General features: G+C 46.9%; 1 protein-coding gene across 3 annotated transcripts in view; it reads right to left on the bottom strand.

Annotated features, from left to right (window-relative positions):
• Nucleotides 1-21,532, bottom strand: part of Trappc9 (trafficking protein particle complex subunit 9) — a 486,162-nt gene that overhangs the window by 140,249 nt on the left and 324,381 nt on the right. For all 3 annotated transcript variants that reach the window (XM_021182812.3, XM_029469729.2, XM_029469728.2), the window contains one exon: nt 11,211-11,321. In XM_021182812.3, the coding sequence (XP_021038471.1) occupies nt 11,211-11,321 (111 nt within the window). The remainder of the gene's footprint in view (nt 1-11,210; nt 11,322-21,532) is intronic.

Raw genomic sequence — 21,532 nt, 5'->3', positions numbered from 1 at the left:
ATGCTGACACAGACTCTGCAAGGCAGGGGATGTGCCAGACTCTCCCTGGCTCCCTGGCTGTGTCAATTCTTCACCACCCAAGCAGCTGTAACCCTCTGTGTCCTGGCTTGTGCTACTGCCTCACCTGGGGACTACTTCTAGCCACCAGGCGAGAAAGATGGCTCATTCAGGGGCAGACCTACGCTCCTAGCTTAGTGTCATGCATGATCAGACACTAAGAAATGACCATTGAGTGAGGAGAGTGGTCACAATCCTTGTGCATTCTAGGATGTGCATCAGTGGCCTGGTTCTCCTATCAGAGGCATTCGCTCCCCACACTCAGAGTCCTAAGGATTCCGCAGCTCCATGGCTACCAGCCATCCCCACTTGAACCCTCTCTACAGACTCAACCTCCATGCCTCTCTCGGGTAGGATGAGAAGCTATCTCAGGGCATAGAGCTACATAAGAGTAGCTGACACGTGGCCCTGAGATGCCTGGTAGTCGAAAAGGCTGTACCAAGAACATAGGAAGATTTCCAAGGTGAAGAAGCTTCGCCCCTGGTCTCCAGGAGCCCATGGCTGACACAGCTGACTAAGCTCTCCCCTATCAGACTGTCCATTAGCATTCATCAGCCACAAACTCTGCTCCTCTGTTCCAGAGGCCTCCCAAACATGTAGAGCAACACAAACAATACAATTACCTTTTAGTCATAAAGAGCAAGCTGTGCACTGCGTGCGGAATAGGCTTGCAAGGGATGATTAATGGGAGATAAAATAATATCCTTTGGTCTAATTGCCGATGCACAGCAAAGAAGTGAGACATGCTGACACCTTGGGGCCTGTGCAGCATACATTCCTGTGTGCTTTAGGCCATGGGAGCTGTTAGCTTTGAAGGAGCGCCCCCATTCTACAGTGAACACTTCTTCAAAGTCAAGGAGAGTGTTCTGGCAAGAACATCAAACAGCTCCCAGCCACTGCTTAGAGGCCAGGGCCCAAGGACATAAGGAAGGAGCCTGACCTGATAGCATCTTCTCCTAGAGGGTAGCTGGACACAGGGCATTGCCATGTCTCATAACCACAGAGAAGAATCTAGATGCCACATGGTCTGTATTCTGTGCTAGCAGGCCAGGTTTCTGGGTCATCACAACAGAGCACAGGATCCCTCTGGCTCCCTAACACGTCAGTCTGACAGGAAGAGAGATGACCCCCCAAATGCCTGGGCCCTCTCACACCTTCCCCACAAGGCTTGCCCTCTGTTCCCACTGAACACAACTGTTTCAATGAAGGATTTGTATGTATGGCTCTTTCAGGCAATGTTTTGTTTCTGTCCTTTCAGTCTGTCCTTCTGGGTGGCAGGGAGCACAGGCCTAGCATATGCTGGGTGCCCACAATGTTAGTCCATTTCTGGTGGCTCTGTGACATCACCTTCTTGAGAGCAGTCTGGGCTGGTTTTGTGTACTAGCTATGGCCAGCTGAGTCTGCTATGTGCTCAATAAACAGTAAGTATCAAGTGTCCCTACCAAGTAGCATGTTCGCATGCCACAGCTAATGTACAAGGTTAGTTCTATGTGATTTTCACAGCTCTATACCTGACACTCTACTTAGTGTATAATAATTGCTCCATGAAAGTCTCACAACAGAAAGCAAACAGCACAAGGGAGGCCACGGGAGACAGAAGCATCCTTTAAAGAAGGCAGGGAAGTTACCTCTGAAGGCTGGGCTATAAATTACCAGGTATGCTTCCCCTGAGTTCACAGTAGGCAGAAGGCATGACTGCCCCCGGGTACTCAGTGTCCCTGTGTACACTCTTGACTTGTTTTAAACCACTCTCAGCAGCTTGCTCAGGAGCCCACATGGTCCTACCGCTTCCCACCTCCCTCTGCTTTAGACCTTGCCTGTCTGTCTTTTGAGGAGCATGGGAACAGAATGAAATCCAAAGTGTGGAACTGCAGAGAGAGCCCGAGGCTGCTGCAAATCAATGAGCCCCAGCTATCTGTCCCTCCAAAGTGACCTTCCCAGAACTATGTGACACAGGTTCAATTCCACTGCCCTCCTACTGTAGTGGGCATCAGGATAAGGTACCAGCAGAGGAAAAGGGAGATGGAATCCCTATCAGAAGTGGCCCAAAAGGTCTGACACCTAAGTGAAGATGGGGAAGATGGGTCCCTTCCAATCAAGGCTCTCAAGGAGCCATGGGTGCTCACAACACTGATAATCACATGTGCCCTGTGCAGGAGGCACATGGACAGTGTACAGGAACACATGTCACAGAGGAGTGAGGATCTAGTGAAGGAGGTAGGTGGGTCTGGGTAGGGAACTCCAGAGAGAAGAATGCACCCTCCAACCCACAGTCTCACGCTATATCCCTCTTGCTGCTGCTGCTAATGCTGCTGCTGCTGCTAATGCTGCTGCGTGCTTCTCCTCTGCCATGGAACGCTAACTAGAAACAGTGGAGGGAATGAGGTGAGCAGTGTACATGCTGGCTTTGCCTGTGTATGCGCTGTTTAAATGTGATGCTGAGACACCTGCTGCCTGTGCCACACAGCCAGCCACCTGCTGATTTCACCACAGCAGGGCTGCTGAGCCCTAACAGACCTTAAATTATGCACAGGGCGGGGGGTGTCTTCACACTAACTCTGCTCTTCCTTGGAGCACAGGTGACCCTGAAAACCCAGCAGAACAAGGCCAAGGACTCAGCAGACCTTTGCTGAATAACATAGATAACCCAGTGGCCTCTGCTTAGAGCAGGCACCCCCCCCCCAAACCAACTTCCTCATCAACTAGGTTTCCCATTCTCTTTTTCCTGGTGGGAACCTGATTCACAAGTGAGCAGGGCTCTCTTCGAGAGGTTTACACCTACTGAGGTGTAAACATGGGCCTGGGGTGCCAGTGGGACCTGCCCTTCATCTCACTGAGCCTTGGTTTCCTCAGGAGCCAGCAGGGATGCTGTGAAAAGGATGCTGGAGGAGGCTGCATGGAGCTGAAGGCTTCTGATAACAGTGACAAGCTGTAAAATGTAGACATGCTGAGTGCCCAGGAATCAGCGAGAGCGGCCAGTGCAGAAAGTTGTGGGGCAGGCCTTCTCCAGTGCTGGCACCGAGCACCAAGCCTTGGAGGCCAAAATAAGCTCATCTTGCACCCGGCTGGCTTTACTGCGTCTACCTTGGGCAGGTTCCAGTGGCTAATAGGTCTTCTGAGTTAATGTGACTTCTCGGAGACTTTCGGAACTAACGCAAATTAAATGACTACATTACTCTGGCCTCATTTTGCATTGGTTCCTTCACCGACGGTTTGAACAGGCAAGCACTTTGTTCTGTGACACTGCCTTGTTATCCAACTTCCCGGCCAGTTTGCCACCGTGAAGTATTTTTTTCATTATGTGAAAAGACGCTGTATAAGCCACAAGCCAAGGAAACACACAGACTTTTTTTTTTTTTCTGGTTTGTCAGTTGGCTGACAAACCGCAGCATGTCTTCGATGAGATGAACTTCCCCAAGAACCAGGGAGAGGCTGGCTTCTGCCCCATGAACACATACAAGCCCTTGATCACTACTAGCATGTGCAGGTTCAGACCATTCCCACCCTAAGATCCCGTGAGCATCCGCCATCCCTTCCTTCTCTAGTACACTATAGGATCATCAGATACACTATAGGATCTGATGCCCAATCTTGCTCTGAGGAACACTCTGCAAGGTGGAACAAAAATGTCCAACTCCACATGACCCCCTGATCTGGGCAGCTCTGAGGTGGGCTGAGCCCACAACTCCAAACCAGGAGCTGTTCTGCATAGCACAATGCTTTCTCCTGGCTCTGCCCAAACTTGACACTTGAGAACGTGTAGCTCCTATTCTCAGAGAGTGACCCTGCACTGAGGGCTACGGGGGCTACCTGCTGCAAACCAGCAAACGAATCAATGAAAACAAAAGTGTCCCTTCCTCCAAGCCACACAAGCCCCAGACACAGCAGCTGAACAAGGCAATAGAGGGGATGCTTGCCTTGGGTTGGGCTATGACTCAGTATAACTCAAGTCCCTAGTGTCACATAGAAGAAAGCCATGTGAAGACAGAACAGAAACAGACATAGCCACTATGCTGACACCTACCCGCAGTCATGTAAGGCCTATGAAAAGATCACTGAATCTGGCTGAGCTCCTTGAGGCTGCTAATACCTAAGGAAGGAACAGGGAAAAGAGAAATCGCTGAGGAACAAGCTTGATGTCACGGAGGGGCCACAATTGGCAAAGCTTTTCCTGCTGTGGGATTGGTGTCCTCAATGAAAAACTCAAAAGGAGACGTATGGGAAGCATGCAGGTTAAGAATTGATTTGCAACATGTCCGTTTCTTGAGTTTTGATTTAAGAGAGGTCATGAAACAGCACGTTGAGACAACTGGAAATTTCAAGGGACAATGTATTCAATGATAACGAGGAAATGTTCATTTGAAAGCATGACACTGTACCCACTCCTGTTATAGTTAAATATAAAAATGGTCATGGAATAGAACCAAAAAGACGCTAAAAGTGTCACTCGCTGAAGCAGGTGCCGAACACACAGGGGTTCCAGACAGGATTGGCATCCTGCGTACATTTCTGAAGATGGTTTTGTTGTGGCCTTTATTTTACTCTTGAGACAGAGCCTTGTGTATCTCAGACTGGCCTCAAACTCAACATGTAGCTAAAAATAGCTGTCAACTTCTAATCTACCTACCTCTACCTTCTGAGTGTTGGGATGATTCCAGTTGCCTAGCACCACTCCTGGTTCATGGTGTACTGGGGATGGAACCCAGGGCGCTCTGCTTGCTCTGATGCAGTGACCAGCTGAGCTACATCTCCACCGCCATGACAGAGCTTTTAAGGGTTGGAATACAGAATGAGGGCTCATGTGTCAATACAGTGTGGTGAATAGCAACTTTCTTTTATTTGACACTTGCAAGGTAGATGTCTGGCCCCGAGACAGCTGCATGCAACCCTAACGCTAAACATAACCCTAACCCTACCACCACTGGCTGCTCGAGGAGCTGAGTGTCAGAAAGGCAGGACAGTCCAGGTGACCCTGAAGCTACTCACATTCCTGATAAATTGAGGGAGTTTGTTTGTTTGTTTGTTTGTTTGTTTCTTTAACAAGATACGGTAAGGATCTTTCCTAACCAGTAGCATCGGCATTTGATGGCCCTGAGGTTATGATCTGTTTCATTTGAGAGATCCAAGTCTGGGCTCAGTAGCAATCAATCAGATTCCAACCCCTGGTAAGAGAAGAATGAGCCCTGGCTTCCAGACCTGCTGGAGTACTGTGGCTCCTAGAATCATAGGTTTGGACAGTCCAGGGACGAGCCCAGAATGCAAACAGCAAAGATGAAACCACAGAAAGGCCACATCTGTCCTCTCTTCTAAGTTACCTACAGGAAAAATGCCACATGTTTCCCTTGAAGAGCCCCTGCCAAGCTGGCCTTGGCTTTCACAGCAGGCAGAGAATGAGGATAAGGGTCTGGGAGCCAGAGAGGAGGGAAAAACCCTTGAGAAAGACCAAAATTCAGTAAAACTGAGCTAGATCCACATGTGCCAGCCACATCTGGCCCAGGCATCTGTCAGAGCCAGCCAGAGAATGGACAGCTGGGAGGGAACTAGAGGGAGGAGCTGGAATATGAAGCCTCCGTTGGCTCCCAGGGGATACTAAGTCTGTGTGTGACTCCTGTAGGTGCAGCCATCATGTGCGCCTCATCCCCAGGCAGGATCCTTCCTATGCTCTTCTGCCTTCCCAGAATCTTGTGCTTTACTCTGAACCGTTCCTACCAAATCTGGATACTCCAGCATGGGCTGATGACTGGGTTCACAGTACTGGGCTTGAAATCCCTTTGTTAAACAACCACTGTGGTTTCTCATTCCCAGCAGGTAAGGGGAATTTTTGGTCCCAATACAAGGGAGCAAGAAGAAGCCTGGAAGAGGAGGACCCAGTGACATCAACTGAGTTAAGCAAAAGCCTGATCCTATGGTCTCCACAGAAGGGAAGCAGGTCTTCGAACAGACCCTTTACCAACTGCAATGGGCTCGCCTCAAGTCACACAGGGCGCATGTGCTGCTGGGTATGTGACAAGGATTAGATTCACTATCTAAAACAATCAGGGGGTAACATAGATCATCACCAATATTTTATCAAACTATCCTTGGGACCTCAACATGGCAGGGGGACTTTCTACCCCACGTGATAAAGTTACTTAGGGCAGGACCAGGCTGAGAACACCTGATGCACTCCAGGTCCAGGCAACCCTCACTCTTCACAGTGGGGAACGGCTGAGAAGACATGAGCATCCATACGTGAGCCGCCTTTCCACCTCCCACATGTAAAATGGACACTTCACGCATGGCCCCGTGGAACAAGCCAACAAAAAGCAGAGAGAGGAAAAAGCCCAGAAGGAAAGGATCTGAGCCAAGACTCCCAGGTTGCAAAGGTCTTCAGTGTATAGAGCTTCGGTCGTGCCGTCTCCTTTTTGTCTGCTTAGAAAGAAGGAAACAATTTGCCCTGCCACCAGAGTCAGCAAATAGCGCTATTTGCTGACTTCCTTCCAAGACCCTGGCCTCCCAATTTCACTGTGTGTCCAGGCTGAACTCCTGACTCTTCCACCCTTGATCTTAGGGGTTCCTATTCTCTCCAAAGGAATCTGGGTTCCCGTCAGCAAAACTCTCAGCTGCCAGTTACCAGGAAAGCAGCCTGGGGTGGCAGGGGAATGCTGTGCAGGGGCTCAGATAATAGCTCTTTCCAAAGACTCACTCTGGAAAACAGCCTCCGGCTCTGTATCAGCTCAAAGGCTGAGCTGGTACCTGCTGGCCCCTCTTACTTCTAGAAACTTCCTCTCTGGAGAACTGTCCCATTCTGCATTCAAACTGAAAAATTAAGAATGTAGAAAATAAAATAAAAACACATTACCCGTAACTCTGAAACATTGCAGAAGGGAATTCGGAGCCAAGGGGTTGAAAAAGGAGGTCCTGTGCAGTTAAGTATTGCTTTCATGATCCCTGGGGTTCTCTGGAATGTTCAAAGAACCAAGAGTGAAGGAGGAGGCAGATAGAGGAGTTCTGAGTTGTTCTAGGCTGGGGTAAACAGCTCTCTGCAACCCCAGCATTACCCAAAAGGCAGGACTGCCTAGAGGTTCCAGCACGGAGAGCTGCAGGGATAAGTTTCCAGTGTCCAGGCAGTAACAACAGCCTGTGGGATTCTGCAGAGCCTACGATCTGTGAGGGAATGCTAGCAAGAGAGAGGGCAGACGGAAAGTGGGACAAAGCCCCGGATCCTAAAGCACATGATGAAATTACAACATATCATACATTATAAAGATATTTATGCATTAAAGCAGGTTGTTGTGAAATTTAATTTTAATGGCCTGATCATTAAGCAAAAAGGCCCTCCATAATAATTACCAGATCTTAATTTTATAGCATATTTGCTGCTGGCAATGTTATATTTTTTAAGGAAGATGATGCTAATTCTTCATAGGGAGCAACTTGCATCTTTCTGGGTATCTCTTAAAGCCAAGTAGTGAAGGGTACTCAGTGCTATGGGGTGCAGCCTGACCTACTGTGTGCAGCTCATGCCACTGGCCAGCCAGATCCAGTCCATGCCTGACACTCTAGGCAAGATGTGACTCCTACACACAGGGGAAACCCCCCTGTTGGACGGCAGCATAAAATATAGAACCTTGGCACGTGGAGGCACAGCTCGTGAGCATCAAGATAGGGTATTTGGCTGAGAAAAGCATTTATTGGGGTTTGGACATGAAATTGAGAATTAAGTGTGGAGTAGAGGCTGGGATGATGCCGTGGTGGGATAAACACAGACGTTAGCACAGCCTGCAGTTCTGGGGAGAGCCCCGGCAATGTGGTGACTGACTGTGGAGCCTGGGAACATGATGCCTGCAGACCCAGCAGCACAAATCACCTTGGACAAAAGAAAAGTTACACAGCAGCCCTTCACTGCAGAAAGGATGCAGCAGGCAGCCAGTGAGACACCCAGGCTCAGAGACGAGCCACCCACATCCAAAGAAGAGGTTAGGGCGGTGGGACAGTACTTGGTACAGCCATTCCACACGATGCTCTCCCCTCACCGTGAGTCTAGGAAGCTCTCTAAGCAGCAGAAACAGACTGGCATTCCTGAGTTTTAAACACTTGAACCCTCAGTTCATGAGCAAGTGTTTCACACAGAGGAATGTGTAGCACACCTCCACACCATGTTGGCTCTCCGACTGGGCTGTCCCTTCAACCCCTGCCCTCTGGCCCCTGATGATAACACCTGATCCTGTGATGTGTTCTGTTTCGAACTAGATGTTCACAGCTTCCCAAACTCATCTATTGATCTCTTTACCCTGTCCCCAAGTGGTGACTTTGGGAGGTGAGGAGGTCTCGAGGATAGAGATCTCATGAGTGAGATTAGGGTACGTTTTTTTTAAAAGGTTCAAGGAAGACCCCCCCCTCACCTCCTCCTCTGGATGAGGCAGAAAAGAAAGCTGTCTACAGACTTGGATATGGCCTTCAGCAGACATATGGTTAGCTGCTGCTCTGAAGCTAGACTTCCGGTGTCCAAAAGTAAGAGACTCAAGCTGAGTCCACAGTGGTGCCATGAGAGGACCCTCAAAGTAGCCATATTTGTTGAGGGACTGTTTTGTGAATGAATAAAATAAGGGATGAGTTAGCACTAAGAAATGAGAAGTGAAAAGCCTCTCGAAGAAGCCAGAAGCATAAAACCAAACGGCAATTATCTACGACTTGGGTCATTAACATCACACAGCCCGGGTTGCCAAGAGTGATGCAAATCTTCCACTTAGGACACGCTGAACGATTTATAATTTCTTAAAATTGGTTTATAGTGGGGTCATAAGAAGACTGGGTTTATCTCTTGGATAATGAGCAACATGAAAACAGGTAGACCAAGAGACAAGTCAGATGGCAGACATCTCTACCCCCAACATACACACACACACACACACACACACACACACACACAATTAACAGGGACATCCACGCTTTTAGAAAGAGCTTTCCCTCTTCCCTGAAAGCTGGAGAAACAGCATTTGCTCAGCCTCTGGCATAGACCTGAAGCCTGCAGAGACCCAGCACATTCCCACAGTCAGGTGCCCAGTCCCACTCAGGGGAAGACAAGGTGATCCTAGGGGCATCTCAAGCTCTTCTCACAAGAAGGTCAGAAATGGCCCCAGGTCTTGGGTCTCCAGCTTCCAATTTAAAACCCAAACTGCCCTGCCAGGGGGCTTTAGGGCCTAACATATTCATACGTGTCATTAACAGTCACATTAAATATGAATGTGCTGGAAGCCACTGCACAGTGAGGAATTAGCATAGAAATGAAGACGATGGCATATTTACACAATGAAATATTAATAGCAGTCAAAATGAAAGAACCGGATTTATATTTAGCTCCAAAGTAAAAAGTTTCAAACAGACACATATGATAGGGAAGAACTTAAAGGATTTTTTTTTAAAGATCCTCAAAATAATATTTGGTTGTAGATACACACACGCACACAGCAGGAGCAGAGAAGTGCAGGCATGAATGGTACTACCACTTTCAAAGAGTCACCCTGGGGAGGGGAGGGGAGGGGAGGGGAGGGGAGGGGAGGGGAGGGGAGGGGAGGGGAGGGGAGGGGAGGGGAGGGGAGGGGAGGGGAGGGGAGGGGAGGGGAGGGGAGGGGAAGGGGGGGAGGATGGTGCTGCTGCTGCTGGTGGTGGTGATATGGATACTGCTTAACTCTTCTTTTTGTGGCTTACTTATCCTAACATTTCCTCTTGAGAATTTTCAAATATAAAACTGAAAGTGAGCATAGTTTAAGTTTGGCGCATCACTGTCCGCCCCTCTGGCCTCAGAGTCCCCCTTGTGAAAAAAAAAAAAAAACCTCTACCAGCTGTTTATCCATTCTTCTGTGGGATGTATCAAACCCCTGTTGTGTTCTGCTTTGCTTTGTTTTACGGAGGGGGTGGGGCTTAGGAGCAGCCCTGTATAACTCTTTTGGTGACTATGTTTTGATTTTTAAAACTATTTTACTTTCTCTTACATGTGTGCATGGTTGTGTGCACAGGCTTATATGCCTGGGTACAGTTTTGCCTGTGATGCACGTGCGAAGGCCAGAAGTCAACTTCCGGTGTTTTCCCTTATGGCCGTCTACCTTTGTCATTGAGACTGGGTCTCTCCCTAAACTTGGACCTTTCTGTTTTGAGTTAGACTGGCTGGTGAATCTTCGAGATGAGCCTGTCTCTACCTCTCTGCACTCCCACCAGCCCTGGGATTACAAGTGTGTGCCATCATGCCTGCCTTCTATGTGGACTCTGGGGATCCAAACTCAGATCACTGTACTTACATAGCAAGTACTTTACCTATGAGCCATCTCTCCAGCCCCTTCGTTCGTTTATTTGTTTAGTTATTGTTTTGCAAATGTATGCATGTGGCAAGTGTATGCATGTGGCAAGTGTGTGTTCATGTTCACATGTGTGTGGGTACACAAGTAGGGCGTGGCACGTGTATGTGGCAGCTCAGGGTTGACAATGGGTGCTTTCTTCAATCATTCTCCATCTTACATGAGGCCAGGTCTCTTGATGAACCTGGAGTTCATCTTTGCAGCTTCTGGGCTGGGTAGCTCAGTGCGGGTATTGGGGTGGGGTGGACAGTGATAACTAAGGGATAACTAAGAGCAGGGACAGGAGCAAGGGTGTGTATGGCATTATAAGGAAGTGCTGTGACTTTGTCCCCAGTGGCTGCGGTAGCTTCTCTCATGCCCGTGTGAGGGTTCTAGGTACTTCGTATCCTCCCCAGTGCTCCCTCTGGGTCTTTTCATCTCCCTGCTTCTGATGGGTGCGCACAAAAATTCACCCTGGGATTTTTGCATTTGTATTTCCCTACTGACTAATAACACCAATGTCAGCTATTTGGGGGGAAAAGTTTACTCTTTAAAATAAGACAGAGACAGGGATAGATAAAGAAATCTAGAGCAAACACAGGGAAAGCTTAGATCTGAGACACAGGCCTGCTGGTTGGTTGTTTTTAAACCTAGTGCCTCACACATTTTTACTTAAAAAATAAAAATACTATCCCATCGGCAGTCCATCTACACTCTGGACTTGAAGGAAGGGGCTCTTGGTGTGGGGAGAGGCCCAGCAGAGAGTAAGGAGACTGCGTCTTACCAAGCTCTGCCCATGTGGGTCCTGGAGTTACTCCTCTGCCTCTGCAGGACACTTACCGCTGGCACTCACTGGCATGCAGGACAAGTTCAGAGTTGTTCCTGGCGCAGACTGTCAGCTCGTGCTCTGTGGAGTTGAAGACATCAAGGAGCAAGTGGCACTGCCGGGTGCTGTGCAGAAAGACAGAGGGAAGTTCAGAATGCTCCAGCAGCAAAGAGAGGCAACTTTGCCATTTCAGAGTAGGGGGTAAAATGTTCAACTTCCAAAGTATTTCCTTCTCTCCAGGGACTTCCCACTATTTGAAGATGTGCAGAGGTGTGGTTTATAACAATGCCAGAGCCTCTGGACAGGTGCTAAGAACTTGGTCACACTCTTTATGAACTGAATGACCTTGGGAAGTACCTCAGTTCTCCATGCCTCCGCAAATGGTGAGCAGCTGGCCCTTAAGATCATCTATACACATTGTATACAGTGTCACTCAATAAAGGCCATGCCCAAATGAGGAAATCTTCAGCTACCCAAGATTGAGCAAACGGACTGGGTACTAGAATGTGAAGAACCTGGGCCCCATGCGTTAGTGCTGAATTCTCTTTAAGCTTCATAGTCAGGGACTCCCCAGTACTCCTCTTCAGAGCTGTGGCAGATAATGCAAAGCTAGCTAATTCACCAGGCATAGGAAGCCTCCCCTCCCTTTGCTTCCTGCAGAGTAGGGGGTAAAATGTTCAACTTCCAAAGGCTCCTTAGAGCAAGGGATGTGCCCAAAATCAGCATCTCATCCAATGAGCTTCTCAGACCCCAAATAACAGAGCCAGGATAAGGAGGCTTCCAGCCTTCAGTCTCCCTGGCTTCCCTTCTTTCCTCCTTGGGATGAGCAGGAGGACTTGAAGCCCAGCCATCATTCAGAGATGAGAGTAAAGCCATAGACTCTGGGTGGCAGAGCTAAGGCTAGAAGGAGCTGGAAAACCAGGCACCTCCTAGAGCAGCAGTGTCCAACCCCCACAGCCTCCTCCATATGGACTTATCAGCTACATGGCTCAAATATTTTAAAAGTACCAACAGCCCCATGCTTCATTTGTGTTGGTCACTACAGTCAAGTTTCCATTACAATCGAGTGCTTGCCTAAAACTAATACAGCCTCCCAGATACCAGGTGTCATGGTGAGCACATGACAGGAAATCAATACCTGTTGAGGACAGCCATGTCCACTGCAAGAGCAGAGTAAGAGGGCAGCCTGTGCCAGCCTTGGAGAAGCAGGAGGAATTGTTTGGCTTAGAAGTAAGGGCGAGAGGCAGAGACAAAAAGTTGCTGGGGGGGGGGGGAGGGGGTCATCTCTCGCACTGTGTGGAATCAAAACATGACGTCCTAGGAGACGTCTGACTTCTCTAGTGTGTCCCCAGGCAGCAGAGAAGGCTCTGTTGGTTATTTGCAAAGCCAAGCCAAAGGAATAGAGAGATTTATGAGATTTTGCCTTTGTGTCCTGACACTTGTGGGAAGGAGGTGCAGGGGAGAAGAGGCTAGCTAGCCGGGCTGGCATGGTTGCTGAGTCTCCAGGCACCAAGCTCAAATTTTGCCTTCACAGTTGGTAGGCTCCCTTGGCATATCTGTTCTCTGTTCCTTTGAGAGAAGTAGTCATATACATAGGGGCTTGTGAAAACACATTAGGGTTCACACACACACACACACACAGAGAGAGAGAGAGAGAGAGAGAGAGAGAGAGAGAGAGAGAGAGAGAGAGAGAGAGAGAAGAAGGCACTGTCAAAGGCCAGGGAGTGTCAGAAAGCACGTGTACACACTTGGCCTCTCAAGGAAGGGAGGCAGAGGCATGGCGTGACCATCCATGGTACAGATGGTGCCAATACAGTGTCAGAGGTCTTCAGAAGGTACCCTCACATTATTGGTTCTGGAGCTTTCTGGAGCTTTGGAGCAAGGGTGTCTTCCCTAGGGGTGCTGGCATTAGAGGATGCTCAGACAGCTATCTCTAAACAGACTCTTCTTTGACTCCTAGGCAAAAAAAGAGTCTAGGAATGAAGATCTGGCCTGCCTTTGTCATAACTTCATGAAATCATTAATCACAGCAAAAAATCTTTCATCAATGTAGAAACTCATAAAGCATTAGGAGGAGCAGTTTTTAAAGCCTAGAAAAGAGATTGTTTTCACTTGCAGAGCACACTACCCAGAAGGCTGCATAAGAACGGGGCACAAATACACAATGGTTGCTGCACTCCAGTTCTGAGTCATCGTCTGTGTGGGGTGGCTGGGCTATTGCTTCTCTTGCTCCTGTTGATGTGACGATATATGGGTGGATCTTGGTTTTCTATCTGTTATTCATAAATGAAGTCCCGTTCCAGACTGTGGTAGTCTGGACCTGCCGTAATATCATTTTACTCGTGTGTCTTCCACATTGCTGGGGCTGATTTTCTTTATGAGCTGTCGGGACACACAGTTTACTTTTCATTCTTGTTCAAGTCTTGGTTTTCTTTTGCTTTTCTGGAGTCACCTTTCTGAAGAGAAGGGAAGCCTAAGAAGTCCTTTCCAGAAGAAATGAAGTCAGAGCAAGCCTTTGGATGCAGATGAGCTTGCACAGAAAGTAGCAGATTTGGGTCTGTGACCAAGGTGGGAAAATGGCTAAGACAAACCCAGGCTACCAGATGGCATACATTCACCAACTTATCGACTGAGTCTTCTAGCAGACTTAGGAGTGTCCCCTGCAGGTCAGCTCTGACTGTATGCACACAGCTGAGAGAGGGAAGTGAAGGAGAAAGCAGGAGCTCTGTTTTCTTGCAAGTTGAATTGAGGAGAGAGTACAGGAAGAGGGGATTAAAACATGAAAACACTCTTTTCCAGGAAGTTAAAAGCAACAGATTCGAAAAGGTTGCAGAATAAAGCCTCATATTATTGGTACTATTTCAAGGAAAAATAGTTAAGAATGTGAATTTGTAAATGCAATGCAGCCCAGAAGGCACTTAGGAATAGATGTAATAAATGTGTATAAGACATTTACATAAACTATTTAAGTTTTGTGGAACAATTAGTAAAGAAGTCAAATGAATAAAGAGATATTTCATGCTTAAAGATAAGACCTTATTTTAAAAGAAGTTACAACTCTCCTTATTTCTATGTATTTAATGCACCTTAATAAAAGGGGGACGATAAAGTTTTAGTGTTAGTAAAATCTGGTATGGTATTTTTTAATATTTTTATTAGGTATTTTCCTCAATTACATTTCCAATGCTATCCCAAAAGTCCCCCATACCCTTCCCCACACTCCCCTACCCACCCACTCCCACTTTTTGGCCCTGGTGTTCCCCTGTACTGGGGCATATAAAGTTTGCATGTCCAATGGACCTCTCTTTTCAGTGATGGCCGATTAGGCCATCTTTTGATACATATGCAGCTAGAGTCAAGATTTTAATTTCGTATTAAAAAATAAAAAAGAAAGAAAAGTGCCAAGAACATACAAAACAACGAAGAGGAGGATGCTGGAAAGTGCTAGTCAGTTTGCTAGCTTTCAAGAAATCTCCCAAAACATAAATGGTGGAAGACATCCCAGGGCATGCTCACTAGCTGGGAACTGGAGGTCCAACAGAAAAGTAATGCTTTTGTTCTGTGAGGAAGATTCCAGAAAAGCCCTGGGCCACATGACACATGGCTATATATGCACAGGAAAGCACGACCTTAAAAGAATACTAAGTGGCTAAGTATAGTGTGGCTGTTTCCTCAGAATCCAAACATCCATTCAGGCACTCCTACAGGAAGGACAGGGACAATCCAACTTACTAAGCCCAGGAAGCCCAGACTGTTCCAAGACTCCCAAGGCTTCTCCTCAAGGTTGTAAATAAGTAACAAATTCCTTAGAGGTAAAACTCTTCTGTCAGCAAGCTGTGCAGGTTGCTTTAGGGACACAGCTTCCATGAGAGATCACCCTAAGGTAGGAGTTTGGGATCTGTTCCTGGTTCACTGGTGTTTCTCTATGCAACACCATTCAATAAAATAGACTTGGGGGGGGGCAAATATTTCTTTGTTCTGTTGTGGGGAGCAGATGTGGCAGCAGTCCCAAAAAGGCGCCAGGGACTGCAGCTAAGTCGTATGACTTGCACCTGACTTCCTCATATAAACCACAAACATCGTGAGAGCTGCGCAGGTGTACCAGGTTACTGGCGAAGCCATTTTGGTGGAGATATGCTCCTGCTGCCCTGATTAGCTGAAGCTGCGTACCTGGTGAGGTGATGTGGCCTGCTGTGAGTGGATGGGAACTGATAGTATATAAGAGTGAGAGGCCCAGGGCTCGGAGTCTTTCGCCTACACAGTCAATGATCTCCCAATAAACGTGTTACAGAAGGATCCTATTTTGGTGTCTTTCCTGCTGGTCAAGACGGGCGCTCACAAATGGTGTCGAAACCCGGGAAGTAACATCTTCAGGCATGAGTGAAGACCCCCTGTTACAGGGAGGATTCAGAACTGCATCACGAGGAAGGAGCAGTTAATGAAGTGTTCCTGCAACACAGACTGTTGAGAAGGATTCAACTGCGTGGATTCAGAACTCTTCAGCTGGGGAACAGTGGTACCGGTAAGTAAAAGGAAATTAATGTGAGTCTCTGAGAGGTATGCTTTCTTACGCAGTAGGTCCGGTAATGGTCACTTGCCTTGATAAGGGTAGCAACTTTTGCAGGAGCACCAGGGAAGAATATCAGAAACAGAGAGAAATGAAAAAGAAGGCATGCGCAGAAATATAAGTAAAATAAGAAATATAAGAAGAGAAAAATGGGCCACAAGCCTCTTCCGGTCTGACCAGCACCGGGATAGCTAGAGCGCAGGGTCGGCTGACACCCGCCAGCTACCCACGACACCCGCCACAGGATTCTGAGACTTCTGGTGAGTGGAACACAGCTTCTGCTCCAGTCCAATCACGCGGGAACTGAGACTGCTTTGGTTGGGGAGGCAGAAATCCGGCCTGAGTAGGGCCACAAGCCTCATCCGGTCTGACCAGCACCGGGGTAGCTAGAGCGTAGGGTCGGCTGACACCTGCCAGCTAACCACGACACCCGCCACAGGATTTTGAGACTTCTGGTGAGTGGAACACAGAGTCTGCTCCAATCTTTAAACAGTGACAATGATAACAACTAACCCCAGAGATTACCAGATGGCGAAAGGTAAACGTAATAATCTTACTAACAGAAAACAAGACCACTCATCATCATCAGAACCCAGCACTCCCACTTTGCCCAGTCCAGGGCACCCCAACACACCGGAAAAGCTAGACACGGATATAAAAACATATCTCATGATGATGGTAGAGGACATCAAGAAGGACTTTAATAACTCACTTAAAGAATTACAGGAGAACATGGCTAAAGAGTTACAAGTCCTTAAAGAAAAACAGGATAACAGAATCAAACAGGTAGAAGTCCTTCAAGAAAAACAGGAAAACACATCCAAACAGATGATGGAAATGAACAAAACCATACTAGACCTAGAAAGGGAAGTAGACACAATAAAGAAAACCCAAAATGAGGCAACACTGGAGATAGAAACCCTAGGAAAGAAATCTGGAATCATAGATACGAGCATCAGCAACAGAATACAAGAGATGGAAGAGAGAATCTCAGGTGCAGAAGATTCCATAGAGAACATCGGCACAACAATCAAGGAAAATGTAAAACGCAAAAAGATCCTAACTCAAAACATCCAAGAAATACAGGACACAATGAGAAGACCAAACCTACGGATAATAGGAGTGGATGAGAATGAAGATTTTCAACTCAAAGGACCAGCAAACATCTTCAACAAAATTATAGAAGAAAACTTCCCAAATCTAAAGAAAGAGATGCCCATGAACATACAAGAAGCCTACAGAACTCCAAATAGACTGGACCAGAAAAGAAATACCTCCCGACACATAATAATCAGAACAACAAATGCACTAAATAAAGATAGAATACTAAAAGCAGTAAAAGAAAAAGGCCAAGTAACATATAAAGGCAAGCCTATCAGAATTACACCAGATTTCTCACCAGAGACTATGAAAGCCAGAAGATCCTGGACAGATGTTATACAGACACTAAAAGAACACAAATTCCAGTCCAGGCTACTATACCCAGCCAAACTCTCAATTAACATAGATGGAGAAACCAAAGTATTCCACGACAAAACCAAATTCACACATTATCTCTCCATGAATCCAGCCCTTCAAAGGATAATAACAGAAAAAAAACAATACAACGACGGGATAAACGACGGGATAAACGTCCCAATAAACGTGTTGCAGAAGGATCCTATTGTGGTGTCTTTCTTGCTGGCAAGTCAGGCGTCCCACATTCTGTCAGTGACCTGCCCGTGGCCAATAGATGATTGCAACTCTCCAGAAAGACATGTAACACTACCTAAAAGTTATTTTAAAACTAGAAAAATTTAAACAAATAAACAGCTTGTGAAAAGTGAGATATTTCACAAACAAGTTACAACATATAAACTATAAAAGAAAGACAGCATGTTCGGCTGGGTTAAAGTTATGGACTTTAGTGTAAATGGAATCATGAAAAAGCTAAGGCAAGCTATGTGTGGGAAGGTATTTGCAGTATATTAAACTGACAAGGAATTGGAATTCTGATTTCATGGAGAATTCCCATAAATCAGTATGAAATGACTCAGTAGAACATCAAGCAAAGGGTGGGAAGCGACAGTCAAAACTGGAGGAAATCCAATGGGCAGTAAACAGACACTCTATCAAACTAGCAGCCAGAAGAAGAAATCAAACCGTAAGACACTATTTCTCACTCAACTTAATGGAAACACTTAAAAGTATTATAGGACCAAAGTTTCGGCCAAGATGTACATCAAGAAGAAGTAGGGTATAAATAAATTGGTACAACTTTAAAAAAAAAAAAAAAGACAAAAATAAGAAGCTAGGGAGTTACCTCCTCAAGCTATCTACAAATACACTTGGTCCGGACAATTCCATGTCAATTCCAACTCAAGAGGGTTCCCACAAAGGCACACTCAGAAATATTCATTGCAATGTAATTAATAGAAGCCGGAGGCTCCTTTTAATCAGGTGCGAACCAAAAGGATATTAGATAGACTAGGATGGCTGGGCATCAAACCCTGTGCAGAGGTGGAAAGGAGCTTGAAAAACAGCCTGCTTGTCCAGATGTGGTGGCTTAGATGAGAATGGTCCCCATACACTCTAACACAGTCCCACTTGGAAGAGCTGTTTGGGCAGGATTAGGAGATGTGGCCTTGTTGGAGGAGGTGTGTCACTGAGGGACGTTTCAAAAGCCCATACCATTCCCAGTTAGCTCACTCAGTTTGACCTTGTGGATCAGATGTAAGCTCACAGCTACTGCTCCAGTGTCATGGAGTTCTGCTGCCTTCATCCAACTTTGTTTCCCTTAAAATGTTTTGGAAAAAGTATTTGAAAGTCATTTAATGTGTTGTCTGAGCCTTAGGGTGCTTCTCTGGAAGGCAGAGCCTGAGGAAAGAGCTTGTAGGATGCTAGGACCCAGGGAAGAGAGGCTAGAGGAAAGGCAGACTGTAGACCGCATTCATGAAGAGGCAAGGCCACACCAAAGACTTTTTAGGGCTACTTATATATATATGCCCACAATGGAATAGCTGGGACTACATATCCTGGGTCTTTCTGGGACCCTGCAGGGACTTTCCTTCATAAATGAGCATCTGGGTCACAGACCGACAGGATGATTTATTCCCCCACCAAATCTTGGCCTCGCTGGACAAGCTTGCCCCTGGAGGGTCAGGACTCATCCTTCAGTGACTTAAACCACTGTGCAGTGGGTACCTAGGGTCATCCAATCCTGCAGCCTTGGCAAGGCATGTGGAATGTTCCAGAAAGCAAGAGATGCTGAGCACTGCTGAGGCAAGGTACTCTCTGGTTACACCTGCATAAACCTGGTTGCTATGGCAACAGCTAGTGTAAAAAGTAGGCTATGAAATGCAGCAGGGCATGAGACTCCTACAATACAAATAGTTTTCAGAAATTAAGTGCATCTCCTGGAAACATCAACAGGGGGGTAAAAAAAATAATAATAATCACGTCACAGATTTGATGGCAAAGGAGGGTCTCCCTGAAGAAACAATGTTTGATTGGGGACTCCTGATGACAAGGAAGCAGTCCTGTGAAGGTCTTAGAGGAGAGACTCCCTCCCAAAGAGAATGTGCAATTAATGCAAAAATCCTGAGGTGCAGTGCGATCATAGAACAGAACAAGAGGAGACGAGATTGGCAGAAGATTAATGACAGAGGAAAGGTCATAAGGAAATATTGATTTTATTCTAAGCATGACAGGAAGCTATTTTGAGAGTCTGAAGCAGATGAGTGGGTGGATTGTTTTATGTGGTGGCTGGGGGGTGACGATGAGGTTCCAATGTGAAAAAGGATTAAGTAAGCACGGGCCTCTTCACATCTCCTGCTGTCTGTAATTGAACCCATCCTGAAGTCACAGACACAGCGGATGGAGTCAAAGGCTCAAAAAGCACTAAAACTGAGAAGACAAGTCAAAGTGCTGACCTGGGAGTGAGCTGCACTTCCCTTCACTGCCCTGACCTCAAAGGGCTGCAATAAATGTCCCCAGGAATGTTCTGAGATCTCACAGGTGTGTGCCAGGGACAGCAGAAAGGGGCTAGGCTGACCAGAGAGATGAAGATGACCACATCTGTCCTTCCTTTTGCTCTTTTCCAGTTCAGCTATGTGGGCAGCACAGACACAGACAGAGCTGTCACAGCACAGGCTGCATAGGTTCCCATCACTCTCTGACCCAGAAGCCTAGGTTCCATGAGCCACAGTGACTAGTTGGTCATACTGGAGACACGCAGAAGGGGAAATCATGACTACCTTAGTAGAGACACAGGAGGAAGATTTGGAATGGGACAGGGATTAAGAGCACAATCTGGCCATTACATGTGACCCTCAGACTTCACCAGAGGGAGGCACAGGGAATCAGTCCAAGTGTCCATGGTTACAGTCCTCAATTCTAGTGCGGCCCAAACAGGGGAAGAGCCAAATACTGCAACAGATGATCTGAAATGGGCAGGTGACCCTTGGGACCATACCAAAAAAGCAAGACACCGAAGACTACCTACTAAAACAGAAATGCCAGCATTTTTCTCAGGACACAGACAAGACCCCAGCATCTCATAGCATCGGATGCAAACACTCAGAAGATCCTAAGAAATAGCAGCACCAGAAAATATGAAATCCATGTAAAGAGTAAAACGGTGGTGCACCTCAAGATGACTATCATTTTGGGGGATGTGCCCCCCCAAAAAAATGCAGAAGAGAACATTCCAGAGAGAGACGGGGGCAGGGCATGAGGATGAGCCAAGAGAAGCATCTGAGCAGCAAAATAGGCTGAGGAAGCCACCCCATGTTACCTCACTGCATAACCATGGGGACGAGGAGAGAAGAGATGTAGATTTATGAATTACTTCGGACTGAGAGACCTTCAGAAGGCATGCTAACCTCCACACTAGAGTCCTTGCATGCTCTGCCCACATTTACCAGTGCCTCAACTCCATCCACAAGGGACAAAAATCAACACCTCCCAGGTTTGACTACCATGCCGTTAAATGGATCCTGGAAGCTCGACACAGACAACACAGTACAGATGTGAAGAATTCTTTATCTAGAAATGGCATACGCTGCAGAGAGAAAAAGGCAAAAGGCAGAGAGCTGATGGGGCAAACAGGCATGAGACAAGGAACAGGTGTGAGAGATCCGAAGCTCTGTCATCAGAAACTGTGAAGGGCAGAGGAAGTAGGACATTGTACAAGTGATTGAGGGGTGGAGGGACTGTAACCAGAAGTCTATATTTGAGAGTGGAAAAAAAAAAGTCCTTCAGGAGTGCAGAGGTGGGGAAGGCTGAGACTCTGAAAGAGGCCTTCCAGAAAGACCTTCAGCAGAAAGGGCAAGAACATTAGCAAGGAACTTGGCATGGGAAGAAGGAAAAGGGAAGAGTAACAAAAATGTCAAGTACCCAGGGAAAGAGAACTTACTAAGATCTATGAAAGTTACAGGCAGAAGCCTAACAGCGTCCACTTTGGAGCAGGGACAGTTAGCGGTGATAAAGAGGAACACTGCTTAATGAAGAAAGCCTGAATCTACCGAGAATAGACAATCAGTCTTAAGGTCTGGGCACTTGGCTCCATGAGGTTAAATGGACAGAGGCATAATTAGAGTTAAAGACACTAATAGGATTCTTGGAAATGTACAGAATGAGTAGACACAAAATCAACAGGACACGGGAGGCGCTAACAACTGCCCGTGTTTGTTTGACACCTAATGAAACCCCACCTCACACCTACAGAACACACGCATGAGTGCACACTCAAAGAACTCAGAGTCTGTTCCCAAGTGAAACAGGATTAAT

This window comes from Mus caroli, unplaced genomic scaffold (assembly GCF_978045245.1).
Source record: "Mus caroli unplaced genomic scaffold, Mus_caroli_1 scaffold_16, whole genome shotgun sequence".
In the NCBI taxonomy this organism is placed as follows: Eukaryota; Metazoa; Chordata; class Mammalia; order Rodentia; family Muridae; genus Mus; species Mus caroli.
This window is presented reverse-complemented; position numbering and strand designations above follow the sequence as displayed.